Source organism: Hakea prostrata, chromosome 10 (genome assembly GCF_041222555.1).
Source record: "Hakea prostrata isolate BN-2017 chromosome 10, UWA_Hpros_2, whole genome shotgun sequence".
Classification (NCBI taxonomy): domain Eukaryota; kingdom Viridiplantae; phylum Streptophyta; class Magnoliopsida; order Proteales; family Proteaceae; genus Hakea; species Hakea prostrata.
Genome location: NC_142609.1, coordinates 15295931 through 15309369, shown reverse-complemented (window position 1 = coordinate 15309369; position 13439 = coordinate 15295931). Strand labels below are relative to the sequence as shown.

The 13439-nt window shown below is 37.7% G+C and overlaps 2 protein-coding genes across 2 annotated transcripts; one reads left to right on the top strand and one right to left on the bottom strand.

Moving 5' to 3' along the window:
* Positions 1-5000: 5000 nt before the first annotated feature.
* On the top strand, positions 5001-7160 carry LOC149002133 (protein NRT1/ PTR FAMILY 5.4-like). Its single transcript, XM_089138306.1, has 4 exons — positions 5001-5082; positions 5195-5412; positions 5542-6041; positions 6293-7160. Exons 1-4 carry the CDS (start codon positions 5004-5006, stop codon positions 7158-7160), a joined length of 1665 nt encoding a protein of 554 aa, XP_088994432.1. The 5' UTR covers positions 5001-5003.
* Positions 6706-11774, bottom strand: LOC149002132 (SAGA-associated factor-like protein). The gene is made up of 4 exons (XM_089138307.1): positions 11634-11774; positions 8908-9048; positions 8228-8539; positions 6706-7848 (listed from the first exon to the last, which is right to left on the bottom strand). Exons 2-4 carry the CDS (start codon positions 8947-8949, stop codon positions 7666-7668), a joined length of 537 nt encoding a protein of 178 aa, XP_088994433.1. The 5' UTR covers positions 8950-9048; positions 11634-11774; the 3' UTR covers positions 6706-7665.
* Positions 11775-13439: the final 1665 nt, after the last annotated feature.

Sequence of the window (13439 nt, the reverse complement as noted above, 5' to 3'; positions counted from 1 at the left end):
TAATAAAAGAAACATTAGGAATCATGAGTTTTATCTTAAAAAATAATCATCCTGATGAAATAATCCCTAACTCCTCCAAAACCATTACACCTTATGATAAAAAACTCTTACAGAAATATACTTATTTCAACACTAGATGAGACTTAGTATCTTTACGCTACTGCATTCAACAATTTCAAAACAGTGCATTCAGTGGGTAAACAATTCATCAAGTGTTCCTTGATGGACTTCTTAATGGGCAGTAAAAGAACATAACTACTTTTCACCTCTGCAAAAAATCAACTTTTGTCTTCTATACTCTTATGAGTCATATCCATCAGTTACTCAGTAACAAAGAATGTGTGGTTAACAACACATCATCAACAATTTCTTGAAGTTTGACTTTTTAAGAATCTCAATAACAATCATATTGTTATAGACAGAAAATGTGACTAACAGAAGAGCACACATATATCATCATGAAAACACCTTTGGACAGAATTCATGACATACAGTTGTGATACTCCCTCACTTTATTAGTACTTTAATATGTAACTTATTAGTACATCACTAGAAAGAGCACACATATATCATTATGAAAACACCTTTGGACAGAATTCATGACATACAGTTGTGATACTCCCTCACTTTATTAGTACTTTAATATGTAACTTATTAGTACATCACTAGAAAGAGCACACATATATCATTATGAAAACACCTTTGGGCAGAATTCATGACATACAGTTGTGATACTCAATCACTTTATTATCACTTTAATATGTAACTTATAAGTACATCACTAGAAAGAGCACACATATATTATCATGAAAACACTTTTTGGCAGAATTCATGACATACAGTTGTGATATTCAATCACTTTATTATCACTTTAATATGTAACTTATAAGTACATCACTAGAAAGAGCACACATATATTATCATGAAAACACTTTTTGGCAGAATTCATGATATACAGTTGTGATATTCAATCACTTTATTATCACTTTAATATGTAACTTATAAGTACATCACTAGAAAGAGCACACATATATTATCATGAAAACACTTTTTGGCAGAATTCATGACATATAGTTGTGATACTCCATCATATTTGTTGATGACCACTCTTAATATGGTTTTTGTATTCAATTAAAGAATAATCTAAATCTCTAAGATCTTCAAGAATTTTTTAGACTGAAGTTAAGAAATTGTTAGATCTCGATCGGGGAGGAGAGTATTATGGCTGATATGAGGATGCTGGACAGCTTAAGGGCCCATTCGCCAAATACTCGGAAGATTCGGATATAGTTGGTCTGTTCACTATGTTTGATAATCCCGAGCAAAATTGTGTAACCGAAATAAGCAATTGAATCAAATCTAAATTGAACCGAATCGAAATCAGCAATTGAATCGAATCAAAATTGAACCAAGAATCTAAATTAGAAATCGATTCAAAATTGAACCGAAAAATTGAAACCAGAAATCGAATTGAAATCATAAATTAAACAGAAATCAGCGAGTTGACTCGCTGAGTCAAAAAACGAGTTTGGTCCAAAATGGTTCAAACAATAAATCCGGTTCGCCCAAGTTAATCCATTCGCTTGGACCGATGACTGGTCAACCGGGTCGACCCGTTTGACCTGACGGGTTCAAAATCGGGTCGCCTTGGCGGGTCATGGGTCGGGTTGACCCGACCCGTTGACTCGGTCAAATTTCCACGTCAGCACCGCACAAATTTAAAAAAGATCAAAAAGATGCTGCTGGATTCCGGCAGCGATTGCCGGCGCGTCCGAAGTCCGATGGAGACCCATAATATATCAATTTCTTCGTTTTTCCGAGATCTACGCAGTGGTAGTTTTAGATTTTCAAAATTCTTTCTAGAAAAAAAGTTATTGACAAAAAACCCCACGGTTTTGTTGAAAAAAATCGGAGAACAAATTCACAAGTTTCATAGGTTCCATTCTAGAACCCTAAGTTCATCATCCAACAATCCTATGGGTTTTTAATCGATTCTATACAGGCTCGATACCACATGTAAGAATATTTCTATCCAAGATCGCATAGATCGACTAAAAACACCTTAGTATGATAATGACACAAGATGATGATGAGCATACCTTTCTATGGTTCTATTGGAGACGAAGCGCAGCGGAATATCTTCTTTATGTCTCCCACTAGGAACAAACTTGAGGTGGAAGTTGATTCTATGATCAACTTGATGTTGGATCTTCTCCTCTAGACTCCTCCCTATTCACTGGCTTGATGGTATATCCTTTCTGACTAAGCAGATGTGATTGTGATTATGATTAGGGTTTAGAGGAGGGACCTAGCATCCTTTATATAGGCAAATCCGTTAGATCGTCCATCAAGATCTAACGGTTCCTATTAGCCCACACTAGCCAGTCCATATAAGAGTTCTAGTAACTGTATATTACCCATATCAGACCAATAAGAAACCAAATCAAAGTGTAACACAATCAATGAAGCCCACCTTATGTGGAATATTCAATTAATATTCTAACAGCCTGTTCTCTCCCTGCTACCTTGGCATCTGCTTTTGTAGGTGAGGCGTTGGCGATAAGGGAGGCTTTGAGCTGGGCTAAAGATCAACGCTGGTCGAAGGTGAAGGTTTTTCTTGACTGCTCGAGCTTGTATCAACACCTCGCTAACCGCAGTGATATCCCACCTCCGCTGGTTGCTGCTGTAGTCATAGAAGATGTAATGGGTCTCAGGGATGAGTTTGTTTCTTGTAGTTTCTGTTATTTGTATAGAGATGAGAATGGTTGTTCCCACTCTCTAGCCCGGAGAGCCATCACCATTTCAACCCGGACCTATTGGCTCATTTCCTCTCCAAAAGCTGGGGTTTTTCATGTCTAGCCTTTTGTGTCATGTGTTTGGTTTGATGAATGAAAAGCTTTTCTTCACCTAAAAAAAAAGTAAAATAACCAAATTTTAAAATGTGATCTACACAAATTCGCAAAGTATCACGTAGAAGATTAGATATTTTGTATAAGTAAATTTTCAATGGCCAAGTCAATCACCTCTTCTTGAATGTAGTATATATCACTATGGCCACCTTCTCCACTACATGATAAGGTGGAGGTCACGCCTCTTGCTTGACCTCCTTAATATGTTTTTCATATTATGAAATTATGTATGGAGAGAGTAGTATGAGACAATAATTGTTCGTATCTATCTGGATCCATTTCAGCATCAGAAACATTTTTTTTAACACCAAAAGTCTCTTCCAAGCATAATTTATTTGGTACTAGTCTCTTTCAAATAATATTTATGTTATGATAATTAGATGATCATTTTTTCTTGTAATTATTTGAACAAGAGAGAAAACTTTGGGATTTCCATCTATCCATGTTTGTTTTATTATTCTTGTAGCGTAATATAAAACTCCAAATAACATGCCTTGAACCTGAAAACCTCACATTTTCACAAGAGACGGAAGAATAGAGAGGAAGAGCCACGCAATACTAATAATATTCCCTTTTACATCTCAAATTAGAGAGGTTTTAGAAATATTTTAGGTGTTGGGATTTTGTAAAGGTTTCATTTGGGCCATGTTGATAGTTTTGTAGACACCACCTTCAACTTTTTGCGAACAAATCTCCTTAGAAATCGGCTCCCCTATATTGCTTGGGTGCAGCGGCTGCACCTACAGCCAACGGCTGGATCTGTAGCCGTACACCCATACAACATCTGAGCTGTTGAATTAAACGGCTCAGATTAAAGTGAAAGTACAGCTGCCCATCCAGCTGTTGGCTGCAGGTGCAGCTGCTGCACTGAAGCAAAAGCGTATGCATCAAATTTCTATCTATACATCTCAAAACTATAACTGATATCTTTTCCCATTGGCTAAACAAGGTGTTTGCTTTTTTCAATTTCTACTTTTACCATACATAGTCTTTATTGTTAGGATGCATATGCCTATTTTCATGTCTTTAATTTATTTAAGAAAACACCAAAAAATAACAAATCGAAATAAAAATAAAATAAATACACAGAGATTTAATATGATTCACACAACAATAAAGTGTGCTACATCTATTGGCTAAGAGGAATAATTTTTTCTCTATATATGTGGAAGAAGAACAGAGCGGAAATCTTACAACCAATCACTAAGAATGGCATTACAATTACTCTCAACCAAAATCCTAACAAAAAATCCCAAATTTCTTAATGATCTCATAGGTGAACATAAGATACATATATGAACTTTAATCAGGTAAATGGATCCATCCATCAGGACAATTCGTAGTGTACCACTCCATAAATCAAGATCAGTGATGGCTCCGCCCTTGGCTTCCATCACTGATCTCCGAAAATATGTCATTTGGGTTGCTCACCAAAAAGCAAGTTTGTTTTCAAAGTCAAGTACAAAATTCGGGTCACAATATAACATAATCTTTAGCCACTCACTAACCTCAAACATAGCAAGTCTTTTGCCACTTAAAGGCTGGCTCAGCCTCTTGTAAGAGAACCAAACTTGTGTGGAGTTGGGATCCCTCTATCATTGAAGATGGTGAAAAATACTATTTGCATTTCTTCACCACACATTCAAGAAGATGATCCACTTTGTCAATATTCAGAGGTGGAACTCTCCCCTTCTTTCGAATATGTATCAGAGGACCATGAAGATAATACTGTCCGGACTCTCTTGTAAGAGCCTGAGGTGCACAAATGAAGCTCTTGATTCTATACAGCATGAGAATAGCTTTTCTATGAGAACCTAGTCTACACTCACCCTTCACGAAATATGTTTCTTGCTTTGGTGAAAATAAAAAAAGGTCTAAGGTCTTGATAGTGAGAGTCAACATTATGCCATGCATCTTGCAGCTTGGCAATCACAGTCTTGCTTGCATTTACTGCTCTAGATTGCAAGAATATTCTTTTCCTTATCCTAAATATGCAAACCTCAGATTTTTCTGCTGCTCCAACAGTAAGCTAGCTAGGTATAAATATCTCCCCCTAACTTTCATTCTTCAACCAGAACATCGAAGGAAACATAAATGGAACCAGCAGAGAACTCTATGCAGCATCAAAGAAACCACTCCAAAGGGGGATGGAAATCAGCCATCTTCATCATCTGTATGTCTTCTTCTTCTTCATCATATGCAGTTCTGAAAGCTTGAATCATAAACTTCTTTTTATGTGATTGCTTTTGGGTTTCTAATGATCTAATGTGTTATTCTTACTATAGGGGTTGAAGTTGCAGAGAGATTTGCATATTTTGGTATGGCAGTCAATCTCATAACCTACCTAACTGATGTCTTGAATGAGCCCACTGCAACGGCAGCCAAGAACGTGAATATCTGGAGTGGCATCTCTACTCTCCTTACTTTAGTAGGAGCATTTGTAGCAGATTCCTACTTGGGTCATTTCAGAACTATACTCTTCTCTTCCATTATTTATCTCATGGTACTTCCACTTATTTTGAAAATAGTATAACACCTTATTTCCTTGGTTGAAATTCATTGAAATTGATTCCTTGATCTTGGTTTCATTATAACTTTATTTAATTACTAAATTTTTTTTCTTGCATTATAGGGACTAGTCTTGTTAACCATATCAGTTTCGATAATTCCGGAAAGATTTCGGCAAGCTCTTTTCTTCTTGTCCCTATACATTGTAGCAATTGGACAAGGTGGACACCGGCCATGTGTGCAAGTATTTGGAGCAAATCAATTTGCTGAAGACAATCTAGAAGAAAAGAAAGCCAAGAGTTCATTCTTCAATTGGTGGTTTTTTGGTATATATGCCGGTGCAGTTGCATCAAACCTGGTGGTGGTTTATCTTGAAGACAATACGGGATGGGCAGTTGGGTTTGGAGTTACAGCAGCTGCCATGGGAATGGCACTTATTGTGTTCATATTAGCAAAGAAAATGTACAGGGAACAAGTTATCAGTGGAAGTCCCTTGACTCGGGTGGCACAGGTGTTTGTCGCGGCAATTCATAAGCGAAACTTGCCTTTTGTGGAGTCTGATGGTGATTTGGCCATAAAGGTTAAGGGTACCGGCCGCAACCTTGCACCGACGAAACAGTTCAAGTAAGAAACTAAGTATTAGGCAATGGCTATTGTAAGAGAGAACAGTGAATCCCGATCCTCTTCGGCCGGGCAGTCCGTCCTCACATCACCCCAACCCTCTAGATGACCTGCCCGTGGCGGCTTGGTACCTGCGCAGGCCACATGTCACGCATCTAAAGGGGCGGCGGATGGGTGTATGACTGCCCAGGCAGAGAGGATATTTACTGCTTTTTGAGTAAGGATTTGACATCTTATACTTCTGTAATTTGTAGGTTTTTGGACAAGGCGACCATTGTTGATGACACTGATCGTTTGGGCAAGTTAAAAAACAACTGGAGATTATGCTCAGTAACTCAAGTGGAAGAAGTGAAACTTCTTATACGTTTACTTCCTATTTGGATCAGTTGTTTGATGTTTGGAATTGTGTATGCTCAAAGTGCAACTTTCTTCACTAAGCAAGGTAGCACAATGAACAGACAAATTGGATCCAACTTCCAGTTTCCTGCAGCATCTCTTACAGCATTTTCAAGCCTTGTGATGATGCTTTTCCTGCCATTCTATGACTTAATTCTTGTTCCAGTTCTGAGAAAATTTACTGGGTTACCATCTGGAATAACAATGCTTCAAAGGGTAGGAATTGGGTTGGTCCTTTCAACAATTGGAATGGTTGTAGCAGCTTTAGTAGAAGCTAAAAGGCTAAGAATAGCCAGAGAGCATGGACTTGTTTATCTACCTAAGGCAACTGTTCCAATGACTATTTGGTGGTTACTTCCACAGTATATGATCTCAGGGCTTGCTGATGTCTTCACAATAGTTGGATTGCAAGAACTCTTTTATGATCAAATGCCCGACGGATTGCGTAGCTTGGGAACTGCAGTGAGGCTTACCATGATGGGAGTTGGGAGTCTATTGAGCAGTGTTGTTGTGTCCATTATTCAGTCAATAAGCTCAAGATATGGAGTTTCTTGGCTGACGAGCAACCTTAATGAAGCACACCTTGATTACTATTATTGGGTTCTAACAGGGTTGAGCATAATCGGGCTTTGTTCATATGTTCTTGTGGCCACCTATTTCATTTACAAGAAAGTTGATTGTGTTGAAGATGAAGCTACTACAGAGGAGGATCTCATTTCTATCTAACTAGTTGAAATTACTTAATCACAAAACAAAGCTAGGATCCACTGTACTTCTATTTTGTCAATCTTAACCAGTACTGTAGAATCATGACTCTTATTTTATATGATCCATGATTAAGGATATCTAAGATTCTGGAGAAACTTGGGCTTAGCTTGATTAGATTTCTCACGAAGCATGGTTTGGCAAAATTACCACCTCAAAGTCTTTACCAAGTTGAGAATCTCAACGTTTTCTTCAGCAAATCAGACCCACCCTTACATCCCTTGATAATACCTACACAAGAATGAGGCCATGCTACCCAACCAAAAAAAAAAAAAGACAAAAAGCCATTCATTAACTTACCCTTTCATCATTTTACAAGGCCAAAAAAGTAGCATAGGTACAAAAATAAAGTTTATATTTACCCATTTGCAGACACAAGACAGTCATGAACACCTCACCAACAAGGTATGTGCTTAAGGATGCTGGCTCATTGTTGTTGTTCGGAAGATCACTGTTCCTTGGAACTTTATGTTTCTTCAAAGTTGTTCTCTGCATCGTCATCACCTGTAACAGCAGCAGTTCCATTTGCAACTCGGTTTACACTATGGGAATTGGAGTAGGGAGAGTACGTTGGAACAGGGCTGCTGCGTGAGTACCGGTTCTGTGCAGCTGTGCTACTTCTAGTTGTCTTGACCCGAGCCTTTCGACCCTGAAACACAAAGTTTGATAGATTAGGAAACAAAATGTTCTGGGGAAACTATCAAAAATAAAACATATAAGCCCCACAACATTGTCAGTATGGTGAATTCATCTCTATACCACACAAAAGAACCATACCAACAACAAACCAAATACTCTAGCAGAGTACACCTGAGCCATGCAATGCACACACAAAGCACTGCAGAGCAGATGATCTATTAGAGAAGATCATCTGGTTCAGAAAGAAGTCCTAACAAAGAAGATCTATTCATCAATAGGCCCCATATATAAAAGACTGGTACAGAAAACCTATTATTGAATGGGCACATTGTCGTTTATCAAGTGTAACTTTAAAATAGACTGTAAATCAGAAGCTCAAGAAAAATCACCTTGCCCATGCACTTCTCCAAATGAGGAGCAAACCTTCCAGCCATGATTGCCCGCCCACAATTCATGCAGTCAAAAATTTCATTGGCGATGGCAGGATGGGTTTGGCCAAAGATGTCAACAACATACTTGCAATTTGCTTCACCACTATTACTAGGATCAGCAACCATCACTCGAGCTTGTGTTGACAGCCTTAACTCTTCTTCTTCTTCTTCCAGATTACGATCAAGACCCAGCCTAGCTATTCTGTGGCACTCAGATGCAACATCAACAATAATGGAGTCCAGAAGACCCACGAAAAAATGAGATGATAACTGCAAAAAAAACACCCAAAAAAAAGCAGAGAAGCATGAAAATCCATCGATGAACTACAATACAAAATCAGTTCAGATGATAGGCCAGCAAACTCATCCACTCTACCCTCTAGCTTGAAATTAGCATCCTGCAAAATCAAAACAAGGATACACCAACCACCAGGGTGGTCTGGGAATTTAATGAATTATAAACGGCTCCAGGCCTTAATAAATTTCAAACTCCAACATTAAATTTCTATCGGCCAAAACAAGCTGTATTCCTTACAAAGGCTAAAGCTTTGAGAGTTCACATCCTAAGAATCATTCAAGGAAAAGAAGGCAAAAATTGTAAATTACATGATGATCCTGAGCATGCTTTAAAAGGTTACCTGAGAGTGAGCAGATGCATTATCATCATTTGGGGCTGACATGCTTGCGGGAATAAGTTAGCAAGCCAAGTGTGATACCTACTTCTTGGAAAGCTTCACTTGAGGTTCTTTTTGTTTCTTCCAAAACACTTTTTGCTATACCTGAAAAATGGGGGACAAATCTAAAAATCCAACATAAAATAAATCTATACCGAAAACTGAATTCAGAATGAGATGAAGAAAAAAGGAACCCAACATTTACAGTTGACTGGCACAATTGTGCTTGCAGTCATGAGTGATGCTCATCTATGTCAATGCCAACATTCAATATTATTTGATGTATTAAAATTTCAGTGGGGCCAGAGAGGATATAAAAAGTAGTTTTTGTTGTATCCATTTGTTGAGAATTAACAAAATCTACTATAAAGGAGCAACCAGGTGCCAAAGACTTCCACATAAGCACAGTAGGGGGAGGGGGGGCAGCTTTCCTATGCAGTCGTAACCAACAATTTTTGCTGGGAGGCTGTTTCAATGCCTTGACCTTGAGGCTGTTTCCTACTAAAGATGTACATTAATACTAAACACCATGACTTCCTACCTAGCCATTACCAAAACAACTACATTTTCTTCACAGGACTAGACACTTCAGGTCCTCTATATCCAAAACCTTGGATATCCAAAACCCTAGTTTTCCTGAAAGAACCAAGCTTCCTCCTATACATCTTGATACCATTAACATCTCTGTCACCAAGACCTAGAACTTCTGTTCTCTGTTAACATCTATGAAGTGAAAATTCCAACTAGAAATGATTCCAAATTTCTGGTCAGCTATCTCTTGGTGATGCAGCTTGGCTGTCTACAACCAGCCTCAAGTGTAGGAAACCTTGCCCCCGGCCCCCAACCAAAGAGAACAAAACCCCAACACTATTAGGCCCAGTTTAGGAGTAAGGATCCTCCCTAAACCAGCACAAAAAATCGTCTGCATGGTATAGGGTGTTTTATTTTTGCATTAGAACTTAAGTCAAGTTTGAAGTTGTAATCCCAATGACTTTAAGTTACTGTTCAACTGAACGGTAATCCTAGTATATTTTGTGAGTTCTAGATTCTATTTTTGAGTCCAACTTTGAGATTGAAGCTACGTCAGCCCTGGTGGTTATTGTTAGAGTAATGGTTGCTCAGTTATGCCCTGATGTAATGCATGAGAGTTTTTGTTTTGAGCACTGCTGCCTCTAGAATAAGATCCCCCCAAACCGAATCACTTAAACACCCCAAGCTGCCATATTCAATCCTCTCGAGCAAACTTTTAGTTGCTGAACATACATCCAAAGTTGCAAGATCAAGGTTTCTAAGCTATTCAACTTGCTTTCACCAGTAATCAGTAAGTGAATTATTTCCCAAGCCCTGTTTTATTTCCTTTAATCCTCTATCCACTGACTGTAAGTTCCACCCCCCCCCCCTCTTTTCTTAAATTTTCCACACAACAATTCTCTCCAGGCATTCCAGCCATCCAACAAATTCTCACTTGCAACCTTGGACTGACGGATCCAGTTTACAGCCCCAATCATCCATTAAAACCGAAACAAACCTATCAAAGTCCAACCTAGAACAAACCAACTATTAGTTTGCTTTGATATTTGGATCAAAATATCATCTATACCCTAAAAGAACTTGATCTGAGTTGTAGCCTCATCTCCATAATAACCCTAGATTCCTTCATCTTTTTCTTTCTCAAAACCTGGTACCAAACCTTAATTTGCACCTTTTCAGTTTCAGCAATGTTCCACTATCAGCACAACGCCAGACTTTCATTAGTAGACCACCTTTACATCAATATAAACTAACCCTACCATCAATCCGAGGGTCTATAGAACGCTGACCCCCTAGTTTTAACCCAAAAATCCTAAACCTACCAAGCTTTAACAATTCATTCCAGATCCTGGATACTGGCTCCAAGTTGGTCTCCTACCAATCTAGGAATACATCAACTGTTTCAAGGCAATGCTGAACTCTCAAATAACATCTTTACAGGTCCATGCTGCTAGACAGTTGCATGATAAAAGAGGAAAGAAATATGAGCTCAGGAGATATGACTATTGTGGTGTCTACCAGGTTTGGCCGTTGGACAGTAGTTCATCTGGCCCACCTTGAAGACCTTGTACAGGGTTTAGGACAAACAACCAAGTGATACTTGCATTAAAAATAAAATAAAAAAACAAAAAAAAAAACACAGAAGACCTAAAACCCATTTCATTAACCATCTGAAAGACCCTGAAAACCGACTAGTTATTAGCGTAACAAATAACAAACATAAGCCAAAGAACGAAAGACAAGATAAAAATTCAAAAATCAGTCCCCAAAACCTGAGTAAACAATTCAATTGTTATTAATTATAATGAAATTAAAGCAAGCCCATGAAATTTCTTCTATATATGTTCCAAACTCTGGATACCCACATTGTGAAAAACCGATTTCAGGTCCATGACAGACCTGGAGATCACCTGGAGATCTTTACGGGCAAATACAAATAGAAACGAAATCCAGCAAGAACAAGACAAAAGGGAAGGAAAAAACAACCGGAAACAAATTATACCCAGACTCGAAATCGAATTGCATGATTAATTGAGATTTAAGGATCATTACATAACGTACAAGAAGCGGAGGTTTTTTCAACCACTTATAACTTCTAACCTAATAGATTAGATTGTATATAGGAAATCGAAACTACAAGAAGAAAATCAGCGACTTACTTGATTAGATGCTAAGATGATTGCCACTGAAACAGAGAGCCTCGGCTTCCAATCGAGAAAGGGATGATAATCAGCGAAGAGAGTATGTCAAATCCAAAGCCAATCCAAGCACAATACCCAGGTAGAACGAAGAGAGGCAAATCTGACCGTTAGATATTAAAAGAGGCTAAATTTACAAAATTATACAAAGCTTGTGAATGTTTAACATTTCTACCAAAGAATTTTTTTTTCCTCTTTTTTTTTTTTTTTTTTTCCGCAATCCGCAACTTTTTCATCAAAAGGTGCCAATCAATGTACCGTGTGTCCGCGATATATCGCCGACACACGGCTATTTATTGTGGTGTTGTTGGGGCGACACAAAACCATCCAGCGACATGATACTTCCCTTTTATTATTGATATATCACTAACAGTCGACTTTTTACCCAAAAATCGTGGATGCTTCCCTAACGCTGCAAGCAAAGAGACGAGCACCTAAACCGCTTCTATAAACAAAGACAGAGAGGCAAAAATGAGTATTAGACAGAGAAAACGAAGAATCAAAGAATTGATCAACTTTGGCGAATCATTATCTCTCTGTGGATTATGTATATCACTGCAACTAGAGAACACCTGGAGCAGCAACGGTGCTTCCAGAACTTGAAAAAGCCATCAGCCATCGAACAAATTCAGACAACAACGAGACGAGGAAGTGGAATAAACAGGAAAGAAAGAGATCAATTGATAAACATCCAAATCAAAAAAATTAACGACCCAAGTATATTGGAAAATTACATTTTTTTTCACTCAACCTAGTTTTCGGTACAACTGATGTCTAAACCTTGAGAAACGTGGGCAAACCCAGTAAAGTTATCTAATTTGTTGTAACACATTAAATATATAAATCCCATAAAATTTTTAAAATTAAGAAAAATATGAAACCTTTTTTTTTGAAGAAATTATAAGAACAGAATCACATATTTTAATTTTATACCTTTTAAAAAATCGTGGAGTTTTCTTTCCTGGGGTTAAATAAGGAAATGAAGGAGTGGAGGGTTTCTTATATGCTCGGGTTTCAAATTATTTTTCACTCAGACATACTATACATGAACGTTGATTTGATATTTAAAATGTTGGCTCAAATGGAGAAATTCGACCCAATTCTTTTTTCTTAGTTGAATAAAACAACCAAAAATGCAAAAGAAGAAAAGAGAACTAAAATAGATACAAACATGGTAAGCATGGATTGCATCCAAGTTCAGTTTAAGTTACCAAACAAAATTATATATAGATCCTCCTGAATCTGCTATCAAGAAAAAATTCAATGACAAACACATTCTTTGAAGTTAAATAAATGATTGTAATGTCAATAACTAATATTTGAAAATTACTTGGGTATTGCACAATTAATGCGTAGTACCTATAGCGAACGGTCGAGATTCATCTATTTCTAAAAGGTGTATTGTCTTCACACATTTGAGAAATGGACAGTCGAAATTTCGGCTGTTCGCAACACTACTCAAGTTCTAAACTATGATAAATAAATCAGTATTGTTCAACTGGCCATGCATGATTGAACCATTGTTGAAGCATAACGAACTACGTGAACCCATTGAACTGAAATGCTCAGCATAGGGACTGAAGAGAGTAAGTACAAGAACACAACTCTCAGGTTAAGCATCACAAAAAGCCTTGTGCATGATAAAGCTATCCATCCTTCGACAATGGAAAGAAATAGAGAAAGCAAAACATCACCGCCAGAAATGGCGAAACAAACAAAATAATTAAATAGAGAAAAGCTAAAAAGACATTGAGAATGTAGAATACA